At 39.6% G+C, this 15354-nt stretch overlaps 1 protein-coding gene across 9 annotated transcripts in view; it reads left to right on the forward strand.

The window, feature by feature from the left end:
- The window catches only part of RABGAP1 (RAB GTPase activating protein 1), a 151454-nt gene that overhangs the window by 28086 nt on the left and 108014 nt on the right, over positions 1–15354 (forward strand). For 4 of the 9 annotated variants that reach the window (XM_022578778.3, XM_089913720.1, XM_089913719.1 and 1 more), the window contains 2 exons: positions 12816–13050; positions 14077–14281. In XM_022578778.3, coding sequence (XP_022434486.1) covers positions 12816–13050; positions 14077–14281 — 440 coding nt within the window. Of the gene's footprint in view, positions 1–5928; positions 5975–12815; positions 13084–14076; positions 14282–15354 lie in introns of those variants that run through there. The other 5 variants (XM_089913715.1, XM_089913718.1, XM_089913717.1 and 2 more) reach the window with 3 other exon arrangements.

A 15354-nucleotide genomic window follows, 5' to 3' on the forward strand; every position in this document is an offset into this window, starting at 1 on the left:
AAGATAGCATAAGTGAGTACAGATGCAAATAGATCAGTCTTCTCTCCTTTTGGATTTGTTCCTGTCGAAAATTTTCTTGTTAATTTTTGAAGTACTGTTAGACTTATTCTTCCTGTTTCTAATTTGATGAACCCATTTTCGGTAAATGGGAAGGACCCTCAGGGCTTCTCCAGAGAACTTTTTGCTCACTCTCATTTTTTTTTTTTGCGGTACGCGGGCCTCTCACTGTTGTGGCCTCTCCAGTTGCGGAGCACAGGCTCCGGACGCGCAGGCTCAGCGGCCATGGCTCATGGGCCCAGCCGCTCCACGGCATTTGGGATCTTCCCGGACAGGGGCACGAACCCGTGTCCCCTGCATCGGCAGGCGGACTCTCAACCACTGCGCCACCAGGGAAGCCCACTCTCATTTATCTTGTTCACCAAAAGGAGATAATTCTGTTTTGGGGTTTTTTTTTAAATTAATTAATTTGTTTCTGGCCGCGTTGGGTCTTCATTGCTGTGCCCAGGCTTTCTCTAGTTGCGGCGAACAGGGGCTACTCTTCGTTGCAGTGTGCAGGCTTCTCATTGCAGTGGCTTCTCTTGTTGTGGAGCATGGGCTCTAGGCACGTGGGCTACAGTAGTTGCTGGCACGTGGGCTCAATAGTTGTGGCTCGCAGGCTCTAGAGCACAGGCTAGAGAGTGTCCCCTGCATTGGCAGGTGGATTCTCAACCACTGCGCCACCAGGGAAGCCCCAATAATTCTGTTTTATAGAACAGGAAATTAAGCAACATGTTTTCCAAATTTAAAATGTTTTCTCTATGTATTTTCATGTAATTTCAGTACATCTACACAGCATATTGGTTTATTGGCTACAGAAATAGTAAGTGAAGATTAAAAGTTACTGTTAAATCTGTAAGATCTGTCATCAGAAGAAGGTATGATAGGATATCTACAGATGTGTTGCCAGTGATGCCCACACTTCTTTATGAAACTGTTTTTTCAACCCCTGGTAGATTTTAAAATTGCAGTGGAGTTAGAGGATAAATTTGAAAGGTCTGTCGCTGTTCCACCCCTGAAGGTCTAATTGAGTGTTTTGTTGAATATTCAGTTGACAGCTAGTAATCTACCAACTTCTGTTAGGTGCTGAGGATAAGAACTCCATTTTGGGAAATATGATGACTTAGAAAACCTAAAAATGTCTCGATACAAAATACTTAGGAAAGCTGGATGAAATATAACAAATACCCTTTTAAAAAATAATAAATTTATTTATTTATTTATTTATTTTTGGCTGTGTTGGGTCATTGCTGAGTGCTGGCTTTCTCTAGTTGCGGTGAGTGGGGGCTACTCTTCGTTGCGGTGCGTGGGCTTCTCATTGCGGTGGCTTTTCTTTGTTGCAGAGCACAGGCTCTAGGTGCGCGGGCTTCAGTAGTTGTGGCACGAGGGCTGAGTAGTTGTGGCACGAGGGCTCAGTAGTTATGGCTCATGGGCTTAGTTGCTCCACAGCATGTGGGATCTTCCAGGACTAGGGCTCAAACCCATGTCCCCTACATTGGCAGACGGATTCTTAACCACTGCGCCATCAGGGAGGTACCAACAAATACCCTTTTAATTGTATAGCTGTATTCACAAATATGTAAAGAAAATCCGCAAGGAACGAAAGCAAAGAGGGAAATGAAAGCCAGAACTATATGTATGAACTGACATTGGGCCTCCTCTGGGGGAATTTGCTGTTCTTTATAACCAGTGGACTTGGGTTTTGATAGGTAAATTAGGTAAGAGATAAGGCCTTGGATTTTACAGAGAGAGGTTTTGGAACTGAGATTTCCTTATAAAACACACTTGGGATACATCCTAACTTGAAAGGATATACTTGAGAAAATAATAATAGTAACCTGCCTACAGTCACAGGAAAAAAATAAGGAAGCTTCTCTGTCTTACATTGGACACTGATTGGAGGGGAGTCTTGTTGAGTATTTGTACCCATAGGCTTGCCTTCATGTATGTTTGGGGTTTTAATTTATACTACCTTCTTGTTCCTGGGTTAGTAATACTCTTGGGGCACCTGACAGAATCAGCTGTAAAACTATGGAGGGACATGCTTGCCACCCAGGCTGCATAGTATTCCCACAGGTAACTCTGATAAGGAATAGTGCACAATGCAAAATTTACAAAGAATGGGGCTTCCCTGATAGCGCAGTGGTTAAGAATCTGCCTGCCAGTGCAGGGGACACGGGTTCGAGCCCTGGTCTGGGAAGATCCCACATGCCGTGGAGCAACTAAGCCCATGCGCCACAGCTACTGAGCCTGTGATCTAGAGCTGGTGAGCCACAACGACTGAGCCCGCACGCCTAGAGCCGGTGCTCCACAACAGGAGAAGCCACCGCAATGAGAAGCCCACGCACCACAACAAAGAGTGGCCCCTGCTCCTCTCAACTAGAGAAAGCCCGTGCGCAGCAACGAAGACCCAACACAGCCATGAACAAATAAATAAAATAAATTTAAAAAAAAAAACTAACCTTTAAAAAAAAATTTACAAACAACAATTCACCATGAGCAAGAGTTAGCAAACCCCCAGTAAGATCAAATCTCACCAAAACTTTGGCATCTGAATTATTAGCTGTAACCTTAAGATGGGTATGATTAAAATGACTAAAGATTTAAAGAAAATTTTGGAAACGTTAGAAAATAACATTACAAAAGATTTTAATATACCAAGCAAACTAAAAATAGAACTTGTACAAGTGAAAATTAGACCCAGTGAAATTAAAGGTGCAACAGATATATTACCTACAAAATGAATCTGAGGAAATTACTCAGAAAATAACATTGAAAGATGGTAATATATGAAAAAGCAATTAAGAAACATGGAGACTAGGATGCGAAGGACCAACATGTACCTAAATGTTCCTTAAAAATCGAATGAGGGAGGGGGGACCACTGACAGTCCAGTGGTTAGAACTCCGTGCTTCCACTGCAGGGGTCACGGGTTGGATTCCTGGTCGGGGAACTAAGATCCTGCATGCCGCGCAGCGCAACCAAAAAAAAAAAAAAAAGAATAGAATGAGGGAGAAGGAAATTGGTATAATAGCTGAATATCTTCCGAAAGTGATAAAGGATATAAACCCTCAGCTTAAAAAAACAGAATGAGTCCCAACCAGGATGACAGTGAAACTGTAGAACATCACAGCCAAAGAGTAGTCCTTAAAAGGCAGAATGAGAATCAAGATGAATAGGACATAGTTCATGTCCTCAAGATGCTTATAGCTTAGGGTAGATGACACTTGTTAAAAATGTTGCAGTGATTTCTACTAGTCTTTGCTTTGGAACAAACTAACTCAGGTTTGAAAAACTATTATTTCTCATGATTTTATGGATTGACTGGGTAGTTTTGCTAGTCTTGCTTAGGCTCATACAACTTCATTCAGCTGGTGCGTTGGCTGGTGACTGGGCTTGACTGGGTCTCTCTTTCCATGTGGTTTTCAACTTAGGCTTCTTCACATCATGGTGGTCTTAGGGCAGACGTGAAAGCTGTAAGACCTCTTTTAAGGCTAAAGCTTATAAGTTACATGGTGTCACTTCTACCACATTCTGTTGTAGAAAAGCAAGCCACAATTCCAGCCCACATGCATGGGATTAGAGAAATAGACTATATCTCTTGATGGAGGAACTGTAGAGATTTTGTGGCCATATTTAATTTTCAACATGAGTATAATTAGATCAGTGCTGTGATAGAGGTTAACAAAAGGATGCTATAGAACAGAGCAGGTAGAAACTTATCTCAGCTTGGGGGAGGAGTCGGGGGAAGGCTTCTCAGAGAGGATAATGCTTCAGTTAAACCCTTTAAAGGAAAGCTTTATGTGATAGTGTAGTTATAAAAAACACAGGTATTTTTCTTTATGAAATGTTTTGACAACTCACATCAAAATCTGAGAATTTTCCATAAGTTCAGAACATGTTGCATTTTCTCTGCTTCACTTCCCTGGTGTAGGAATCTCACACCGTTTAGCTCTTAGCCAAAGATACTCTTTAAATGTTGGTTGGGGTACATTGATGAGATAGTACTGCTGAGGCAGAAAGTTCAGTTAGAGGATTTTTTTAAGCTTTTTAATCTTCATAGAGTTTTCTTCTTGAAAAATCCAGCTGACATTATTTTGGTTGAGAAAAGGTGCCAGGCTTTATTAAAGTAGTTAGCAGGTACAGAAGTCACTCCTTCTCACTTAGTACTGCCTAGATTAATCTTCTGACTCAGTTTCTGAAATTGTATTGGAGTCAGTTGATCTTGTCCTCTAAAATGCAGATTTTTTTTTTTTTTTTTTTTTTTTTGCGGTACGCGGGCCTCTCACTGTTGTGGCCTCTCCCGTTGCAGAGCACAGACTCCAGACGCGCAGGCTTAGCGGCCATGGCTCACGGGCCCAGCTGCTCCGCGGCATGTGGGATCCTCCCGGACCGGGGCACGAACCCATGTCCCCTGCATCAGCAGGCGGACTCTCAACTACTGCGCCACCAGGGAAGCCCCAAAAATGCAGATCTTTTATTCAAACAAAGTTAGTGAACCATGAACACACAGTTTAATTAAGGGGATCAGACTGGTGGCGGGGGAGACACTTAAGTAAATACGTAATCATGACAAAATTCATCAATTGCTGGAATATAGATATGAGCAGAATTATATGAGAACATAATTGTTGCCTGAAGAAGAAAAGAAAGGTTTTCATAGAGTAGGTAACAATTCAGCAGAGCATTAAAGAGTCATTAAGAATTTCCCAAAGAAGAGAGTCTGTGACATGTAGAAAGATCAAGAGGCTTGAAAGAGCCTGGAGTCGGGACCACTGCATGCAGGAGAATTGAATGTGCTTGCTTTTCTTTTTCTCCCAAGATGCGAATAGCCTTTTTGTCATTTTTTTCTGTAATTATAAAAATAATATATGCTTACTTTAGAAAACTCAGACAATAAGAAAAGTAAGTAAAACCTAGCCATAATCCCATTATTTAGCAAAACATTCGTAAGTATTTTGGGTCCTTCTTCAATTGACATTGTTTTTGGGTTTTTTTGGCTGCGTTGGGTCTTCGTTGGTGCGCACGGGCTTTCTCGAGTTGCGGCGAGCAGGGGCTACTGTTCGTTGTGGTGCGCAGGCTTCTCATTGCGGTGGCTTCTCTTGTTGCGGAGCACGGGCTCTAGGCGCGCAGGCTTCAGTAGTTGCAGCACGTGGATCCAGTAGTTGCAGCACGCAGGCTTCAGTAGTTTGCGGCACATGGGCTCAGTAGTTGCGTTGTGCGGGCTCTAGGGCGTACAGGCTCAGTAGTTGTGGTGCATGTGCTTAGTTGCTCCGTGGCATGTGGGATCTTCCTGGACCAGGGATTGAACCCATGTCCTCTGCATTGGCAGGTAGATTCTTAACCACTGAGCCACCAGGGAAGTCCCAGTTGACTTTTTTTTTTTTTTTTTTTGTGGTACGTGGGCCTCTCACTTCTGTGGCCTCTCCCGTTGTGGAGCACAGGCTCCGGACGCGCAGGCTCAGCGGCCACGGCTGACGGGCCCAGCTGCTCCGCGGCACGTGGGATCTTCCCGGACCGGGGCACGAACCCGTGTCCCCTGCATCGGCAGGCGGACTCTCAACCACTGCGCCACCAGGGAAGCCCCCAGCTGACTTTTAAAGATGAATTCACAAAGTTCTGTTCCTTTCCCTTTTTAAATTAATGTTAATAATTCCTAACGGTAATTTTAATTTGTTTTTCTGGTCCTTCTTTTATATAGTAAGATAAAGAGATGGATTTTCGGAACAACTGTGGTTTATAAATGAGGCACAAAGTGATTTATCAAAGATCACAGAAAGAATCTGTGAGTGCCTTTGAGATTAGTTACTATGCTTTCCAGTATCCAAATTGGGCTTCTGATTTTTTTGTGCCTTGCTTTTTTTTTTTAATTTTTATTTATTTTATTTTTAGCTATATTGGGTCTTCGTTGCTGTGCACGGGCTTTTCTCTGGTTGCGGTGAGTCTTTATTTATTTATTTTTTTTGCAGTACGCGGGCCTCTCACTGTTGTGGCCTCTCCCGTTGCAGAGCACAGGCTCCGGACGCGCAGGCTCAGTGGCCATGGCTCACGGGCCCAGCCGCTCCGCGGCATGTGGGATCTTCCCAGACCAGAGCACGAACCCATGTCCCCTGCATCGGCAGGCGGACTCTCAACCACTGCGCCACCAGGGAAGCCCTGGGGGCTACTCTTTGTTGCGGTGCGCAGGCTTCTCATTGCAGTGGTTCCTCTTGTTGTGGAGCATGGGCTCTAGGCGTGCGGGTTTCAGTAGTTTGGCACATGGGCTCAGTAGTCGTGGTTTGCGGACTCTAGAGTGCAGGCTCATTAGTTGTGGCGAACGGGCTTAACTGCTCCACGGCATGTGGGATCTTCCCAGACCGGGAATCGAACCTGTGTCCCCTGCATTGGCAGGCGGATTTTTTAACCACTGTGCCACCGGGGAAGTCCAACATTCTCATTTTAGAGATGAGACAGTTGTGGCTTCTAGAGGTTAATTTGTCCATAGCCAGTAGAGTTAGTGTTAGAGGCATGTCCCCAACTCAGATCTGTCTTATTGTGGAGCCCAAGTAGGACTACTAAGTACAGTTGTGTAAGCTACACTGTGCAATCCCAGGGGGGTCCTGTTCACATAGCCTGTGATGTGAATGGTGCCCCCTGGAGTTGTGCCACAAGCCAACTCTTGTTCCAGTTGTGTTTTTTGTTTTTGATTTGTTTACCACTACTCTACTTTGTAAGTAGAATTATGAATAAATCGTTCACTGAATAGTCTCTGTCCTTGCAAACATTCATGTCTGTGTTTGGCTATTTAATGTTTTTTTTCTTCTCAATTCAGGAGTATTTTAAAGAACTCTCCCTTCCTCTTCTTAAAGATTACGTGGAGATGAACACAAATCTAAATATGATTCTTAGTTGTATTATCTGTACATATCGGTTTTGCTTTTTTATTTTTATATTTGGGCTAAATTAAGTTAGAAGTCTTTTTTGGGTTTCAAAATAAAGATAATTGTTTGCATTTTGTAGCATGCTATTTGGTCCTGCCCAGTATTCTTATGGTAAATGTTAAACTTTAATGACACTTATAAAATGTTCAGGTTTAATGATACTTTAATGACGCTCATAATAGGAAATGGTATTTGTTTTTGTTTTATTTTTAAGTCATTAACAAAGCTAAAATCTTTCAGATTTCCTTTTCTAGCACTAAACCAAAATCTGTAGAATACCCAATATCCAAATTGGATAAAAGAATACTTTGGCTTTTATTCTTGGCATTTATAAAATTCAGTTCATTAAACATGTATTGTAGATATACTCTGTACCCTCAGCTACCTGAAGCTTTGGGAATATAAAGATAATTGAAGAAACAGTCTCTGCTATCTAATAATGCCCAGTCTGGTTGAAGAGGCCCACTAAGCAAATATTCTCTAAAACAAGTAGCAATGCTGGAATAAACAAGTATGCTAATATTTTGATAGCACTCTCTAAGGAGGGAGTGATTAAACCGCATATATCAGGCTTAAGATCTCTCAGAGGAGGTAACAGAATTTAAGCTTGGTCTTTAAGAGTAGAAAGGCAAAGGAGAGGAAGGCTTTCCAGGAAAGGGAACGGTCTGTGCAAAGTCTAGATGTTTAAAGGTTTATGGTGTGTCTTGGGGAGTTTGAGTAGTTTGATGTGACAGATAAGAGATGGAAAAGTAAATTGGGCAGAGTTGTGAGAAACTCATAGAACATAGTAATGAATATGGGCATTATCTGATGGACATTGAGGAAACATGGGAGGGTATAAAAATAAGGCAGTGCTTGATCAGAACTAAGATTTGCACTTGTAATTTGAATGGCCATATGAATGATAAATCAGAGGGAAGTGAGAAAGAAGGCAGGGAAACTACTACCTTTCCAGTAGGTAGGCTTATGTAAAATGAAAGAGATTCCTGTGGTGTTAGCTATGCAGAGAGACAGAGGGGAAAAAATGGGCAGTTGAGCAAGGAGCAGTAGGGTTTGTGAGTAGTGTGGAAATGAGAGGAGTGAAGGATGACTGTAATCCTTCATTTGGTAACTGAGTGGAAGGTAGTGCAATTCATTAATTTTTTTTTTTAAAGATACAGGAAGAGAATTAGAGTTAAGTTTTGACGTAAGTTTGGAGTATCTAGCTGAAGGTGTCTGTCCATTAGACAGGGAGGGGTTGTAGATGTATATTAGGGATTGTTTATGTATCGTTGGGATTGGATGAAATGGCACAGGAAAATCTGTAAAATGAAGTTATTGCCAAAAACAGAATCCTGGACGAACACCTTTTGAGGGGCATGTAGAGAAAAGGAACAGTTGTGTTCTCAAATTGCATCTTTCATAGAAACCACATTTTTTTCTATTTAAAAAAAATAGCCTTTTTTAAAAGAGCAGTTTTAGATTCACAGCACAGTTGAGAGGAAGGTACAGAGATTTCCCATATAACCTTTGCCCCAACACATGCATAGCCTCTCCCGCTATGAATATCCCCTTCCAAGTTTAAGTCTATTGAGGTAAAATGTACACACAGTAAAATACAGCCCTTTAGGTATACAGTTCTATGAACTTTAATGAATGTAAACTCTTACGTAATCACCACGACCACCACAGTCAAGATACAGAATATTTTCATTACTCCAGAAAGTCCCTTTATAGTTCTTTTTAGTCATTCGTCTTTCCCCTTCCCAGCCTCTGACAATCAGTGATCTGATTTCTGTCTCTATAGTTTTGCCTTTTCTGGAATGCCATGTAAATTGAATCATACAGCATATAGCCTTTTGTGTCCACTTCTTTTACTTAGAATAATGCTTTTGAGATTTATCCATGTTATTTTAGTATCAGTGGCAGTTCGTTTATCCATTCACCAGCTGATAAACATTTACTTTGTATTCAGTTTTTGGCAATTATGAATAATGCTGCTATAAACATTCACAGACAGGTCTTTGTATAGACATGTATTTTTATTTTTCTTGGGTAAACACCTAGGAGTGAGTCATAGATAAGTGTATGTTTAACTTTATAAAATTTACATAAAGTGACTGTACCATTTTGTATTCCCACCAGCAGTGTATGAGAGTTTTTCAGTTGCTCCACATTCTTGCCAGCGCTTGGTATTTTCAGGATTGTTTTGTTTTTAATTTTAGCCATTCTTATAGGTGTATAGCGGCATCCTATAGTGGTGTCAGTTTCCCTAATGGTTAATGATACTGAGTTTCTTTCAAGTGCTTATTTGCATTGTCTTCTTGCGTGAAATGCCCTTTATTTAAATTGGGCTGCTTGTTTTATTATTGAGTTATAAGAATTCTGTGTATATTTTGGATATAATTCCTTCATCAGACATATGATTTGTAAATATTTTCTTGAAGTCTGCGGCTTGTCTTTTCATTCTGTGAACAGTGTCTTCCAAGCAGCAGTTTCTAGTTTAATAAAGTGCGTTTCATTTTTTTCTTTTATGCATACTTTTTGTGTCCTAAGAAATCTTTGTGTCCCAGAATTACAAAGATTTTTTCCTGTGTTTTCTTCTGTAAATATTATAGTTTTAGGATTTACATTTAGATCTGCAGTCCATTTTGCATTAATTTTGTATGTGATGTAAAGAGATTGATGTTTTTGCATATATATGATGTCAAGTTAATTGTTCCACCACCATTTATTTTATTACCTTTCTCTGTTGAATTATCTGGCCAACTTTGTTGAAACCAATTGGCCATGTATGTGTGGGTCTATTTCTGGATTCTATTTTGTTTCCTTGTTCTGTATTATCTGTCCTTTCACTAATACTGTGTCTTGATTACTTTACCTGCAACTACATTTATTTTAGAGATCATCATGGTATCTGTTAGGAATGCTGTTGGCAGCAAGGAATAGAAAGCCCTGCTAATAATGAGTTTATTTTTGTTATGACAAGAAGTCAGACAAGCAGTTGCTGATTTAAGCTGTTCATTTATACGAGGGGTTAACAAACTATAGCCTGCTGGCCTAATCTGGCCTGCCACTTGTTTTGTAAATCACCTGTGGAGGTTCTTGAAAATGCACATGCCAAGGCTTTATCTCTGAGACTGATTTAGTTGCTAGGGTAGGAGGTGAGGGGATAGAGGGAGGATCAGGTATTTTAATTTTAACATGCTCCCTGGTGATATTGGTAATTGTGTTGTTTAGTCATGGTTAAGAACCATTAATCTAAGGTTGGTTCTTATAGTGTGCTCTCCAGACTAGCAGCATCACCATCTCCTGGAAACTTTTTAAAAATTCAAATTATCAGGCCCATCCCAGCCTTACTGAATGGGAATTCTTGTTAGGGCCCAACAGATTGTGTTTCAACAAGTTCACCAGGTGATTCTTAGGCATGCCAAAGCTTGAGAACCTTGAAAAGCATTGCTGAGTGTTTCCCAGATAAGCCTAGGGAAGATTAATTGACTGTCTTTTAAAAAACAAAAAACTTAATTGAGATAAGTATTAAATTATGTGACAGATAGTTAAGTTTGAAATTGGATTGAAGGTGCACAAATGATCTGACATGGTAAGTGCTGAGTACTGTATTGGACCTAATTATTCAAAGCATAAGTTAGGTTGCTATTTTTAAGCAGCTTTTAAAAATCATTTTTGTGTGTGTGCATTACTTTTTCCTACCCTTTAAGGAAGAGTTAAGGAAATAGAAGGCAGTTCTTACGTTTACAGACTTTATAAACAAGGGAAGAATGCAGATAAACATGTATAAACACAAAAGGCAAACATATAAACATGTTTCTTTCAGGGTTTGTAAATATATTACAGTGGAGGTAGCCTATCCAAAAGAAAACTTGAGTTTATTTAGCCTATATACCAAAGAAAAAACAGTACCTCATAGCATGTAAAATGTCTTCAGTTTAGTTTGCTCTTTAATGGTAACCTTCCCAGTTATAATTACTAATTGCTTAAACATGGAGTCTAATATCTTTTCTTCATCTGTTTTTAGGGAGCTGTAAATATCCTACTTATGTTATTTCTCCTTCCACTTGGACAGTGGTTTAGATTCAATTAGGCTATCTTTTATTTCCTGCAGGTGATTCCTGCAGTATTTCTTATCCAGTTCTGAAAAAATAAGAGGTTAATTAGAATTAAGCTCTAGTTTGTTTTCTAGGTGCTTTAAAAAACATTTGAAAGGAGAACTTCTGAAAAAAGAAATTTGATTACACTTGTGATGTATAGGATCACTCATAGCAAAGAGTTAAACTTATTTGACTGAATTGTAGTTCCAATAGCAGTAACTCTGAATATAAAAGGAAGTTCACAAAAACAGATGCTGTCATTGAAACCAGAGACTGAACACCTCTCCGGCCCTTATTTCCAAGGCAAGAATAGCTGACATGTTAGAATTTCCTTGGGAAAATGAAGCAAAAAAGACTTAAGATTGTTTCTCAATCATAGTTTACAGCCACAGGGACTTGAATTTTATGGAGTTACAAAAGATGTTTGAACTGGGTTCCTTAGTAGTCCAGAGTACCTCTGTTATTGGAATTTTGCTTCTTAACTGTGTCTTAATTTTACTGGGAAGACCTCATTGTCTTTAACAATCTCATAGCCCCACCCATTTTAACTTTTTGTCAGGTTTTAGCCTTCAGAAACCCTCCTAAATCAGCACACTTTTTTTTCATCATGATTTCCTTTTCGTAAATTAATTCTCTTGTTAATTTTTCTAGTATTTCTTGAATAAGCATTTGGTGACAATACTGGGTTTTGTCACTTATGGTTTTCCTTAGCGTTGGGCACCTGATTCTCCACCTGATTCTGCACTTGTTTACTTCCTTGTTGAGCAACTAATAATAAACCATCATGACTCTAGAAAAATACTGGACGTTGAAAAGGAATGCTTCTGTTCCTCAGGGTCATTTTATACGTGCATCTCCCCAGCTTTATTCAAATGTCTCAGAACTTTAAGAACTATTTATGTCAGCGAAGTCTCCCTCAGAAATACAGGAGACTTAACTTATAGCAAGGGTGGTAAAAATGCATGTGATGATTTACTACCTAATAAGTATGTTTCTACTGATAATTTTCGGGAGCAAACACATTTTCCCTTTTCCTTAAGCATAAGAGAAGCTTCTCCTCTTTTTTAAAATTAATTAATTAACTTTTGGCTCTGTTGGATCTTTGTTGCTGCGCGTGGGCTTTCTCTAGTTGTGGCGAGCAGGGGGGCTACTCTTCGTTTTGGTGTGCAAGCTTCTCATTGTGGTGGCTTCTCTTGTTGCGGAGCGTGGGCTCTAGGCGCGCGGGCTTCAGTAGTTGTGGCACGCAGGCTCAGTAGTTGTGGCTTGCGGGCTCTAGAGCACAGGCTCAGTAGTTGTGGCGCATGGGCTTAGTTGCTCTGCGGCATGTGGGATCTTCCCGGACCAGGGCTCGAACCCGTGTCCCCTCCGTTGGCAGGTGGATTCTTAACCACTGCGCCACCAGGCAAGTCCGAGAAGCTTCTCCTCTTAACAAGCTTTATTTCTCATCATACAAGTAAAATTACAAATATTTTAGTTGTTAATTAGTTTAGGACACGGTAGAAAACTTTTAATAAAATTGACAGACTATCACATATATTTCTCGGTATTGGTCTCAAATTCACTATACACTTTTTCATGAAAAGCTGTATGAATTAAGAGAGCAGCTGCAGCTCTTATTTATTATAGATCTTGATTTATTCTGTTTTTTAAAGACATTCAGAAGATATCTGTATATCAAAAGAATTGCTGATGATTTTATCTAGATGTGGACCCATTTAAATCAGTACTGGCCTCTCTCATTTTGTTGATTGCATATATTTGTGACCCTTAGATTATAGGGAATGGAAGTGAACAGCAGCTGCAAAAAGAGCTAGCAGATGTGCTGATGGATCCTCCAATGGACGACCAGCCAGGGGACAAGGAGCTTGTGGAAAGGTCACAATTGGATGGCGAAGGAGATGGGCCTCTTTCTAATCAACTCTCAGCTTCATCCACCATTAACCCTGTGTCATTAGTAGGGCTCCAGAAACCAGAGATGAGCCTGCCAGTGAAACCTGGACAAGGAGGTTAGGATTGCTGCATTGCTTGCATAACTGAAGGTTATTGTTTTTAATATTTGAGTGTCCATTCTGTACTAGGTTTGATTCAAAGCAAGCAAAAACCATTATCTATGTTCTCTAGAATCTTCAGATTCTAGATTTAGGGGGATGTGAGAGGAGTAAATATATGTACTATTCTGATTTCCCTTTAAATGTATGTCAGTTTAAAAAAATTTTTTATTGGGATAGTGTTGATTTACAATGTTGTTTTAGTTTCAGGTGTGCAGCAAAGTGAATCAATTATACATATGTCCACTCTTAATGTATGTCATTTATACCACAGAAAGAGAAACAGTAGCTATAAGACATTGAGGGAGTCTTAGAGTATTTAAGGATATTTTTCCAGGAAAGAAGGAATTTGAGTATAGTGTTGGAGAAATAGAGGAATAATGCTTGGTGAAGAGATGTTTGCCCCAGGCCTTTAATAACTTGGCGGGAATAGTGGTCAAGTTGAAAAAAGGGAGCTGAAAGACGTAGCAAGGAAGGAGAAAAAAGGCAATTATAAAGGCTTTGGGGAAAGTAGGGTGTTAAAACTGTAGATGTTTATTGGGAAAGGGAAAGCAAGGGGACTGAGAGAACATGATAGAGTAGCTACAATGATGAATGAGAAAAATAATTATAACAGAGCAGATCAGAAAGAAGACAGAGATAGGATTTTTCAGGGTGGTAAAATACTAAATGTATTTTTGATCTAAATGTAAATTATAAAGTCAAAACAAATTAGAGGAGTCAGAAAGGTAAATCAGATCTGAGTCTCAGGTCGCCGTTTAGATTTGGGATTGAGACTGCAGCCATACCTAAAATTTTTAGTGTTGGTGACAGAGTTCTGGTGTGAGATTTCTGGCTTTAATGGGCATTTCTTCTGGGGCAATGGCATATTCTCTCATTAGTATTTAATTTTAGAACCTAAATGTAACTTGTAGATTTTTACTTGATATTCATGTCAACAAAATATCAAAGTGAAAATAATCACCTCCTTATTGTTTCTTTCAGATTCTGAAGGGTCTAGTCCTTTCACGCCAGTGGCTGATGAGGACAGTGTAGTTTTCAGCAAACTAACTTATTTAGGCTGTGCCTCAGTAAATGCTCCCAGGAGTGAAGTGGAAGCCTTAAGGATGATGTCCATCTTAAGGGGCCAGTGTCAGATTTCACTAGATGTAACCCTGTCAGTGCCGAACGTATCTGAAGGAACTGTGAGGTGAGACCAGCTTCTTGAACTGTTTGTATTCAATAACATTTGATCAGATTTCTGACCTATAGTTTTAGAAAGAAGCAGTAGTGAACAAAATCTAATTATTTTATTCATGTTTAGTTCATCTGGCACTTAGTTATCACATCTTCCAAGGGTTGTGACCTTTATGAAAAATAGTCACTTGTTTGAACAGTTTTTTATACTCTTCCCCACCCCAGTTCTGTGTAGCACATTAGAAATTTAAATGTTTTGGGGATTATTGAAACATGTTGACCTAAGAGTCTGCCTAACAATTTATATTTCTCATGTGCCCCCAATACAAATACTAGCTTGACATATTAGTTCAGTATGAGATTTCATGCTGACTTTGGAAGTTACAGAAACTTGTTGGTAAATATTAACTATTCCAGTACAGATGCTAAATTTTTAAGATGAGGAAACTGAGGCCCAGAAAAGTCTTTCAAAATGACTATTGTTTATACTAACTGAAACAGATAACAGTGATTAAAGGTAGCCAGTCAGATATCTGTATTAGCTAGCTAAATACAAAACTCTAATAATGAGTTGAACAGAACTGAAATAAAATAACTTTTTCTTTATTATAAAAAATGCATACTTATTTCAGAAAAATCAGAGGACACAAACAAGCAAAAATTTAGGAAAATACTCTTTTTTTAATTTAATTTTTTTATTGAAGTATAGTTGATTTACAATGTGCCAATCTCTGCTGTACAGCAAAGTGACTCAGTTATACACATATAGACATTCTTTTTTCTTTAATATTTTTTTCCAGTATGGTTTATCACCGGATATTGAATATAGTTGCCTGTGCTACACAGTAGGACCTTGTTGTTTATTTATCCTATTATGTAATAGTTTACACCTGCTAATCCCACACTCCCAGTCCTTCCCTCCCTCATCCCACTCCCCCTTGGCAACCACGAGTCTGCTCTCTGTGTCTGTGAGTCTGTTCCTGTTTTGTAGATAGGTTCATTTGTGCCATATTTTAGATTAGGAAAATATTCTTAATTCTACTCTCCCGTTGGTAAATAACAGTTAACATCTTGGTTTATTAAGAC

The sequence above is a fragment of the Delphinapterus leucas genome, chromosome 6 (genome assembly GCF_059928025.1).
Source record: "Delphinapterus leucas isolate spDelLeu-1000000601 "Yukka" chromosome 6, BTC_Dleu_Yukka2, whole genome shotgun sequence".
NCBI classification, from domain to species: Eukaryota; Metazoa; Chordata; class Mammalia; order Artiodactyla; family Monodontidae; genus Delphinapterus; species Delphinapterus leucas.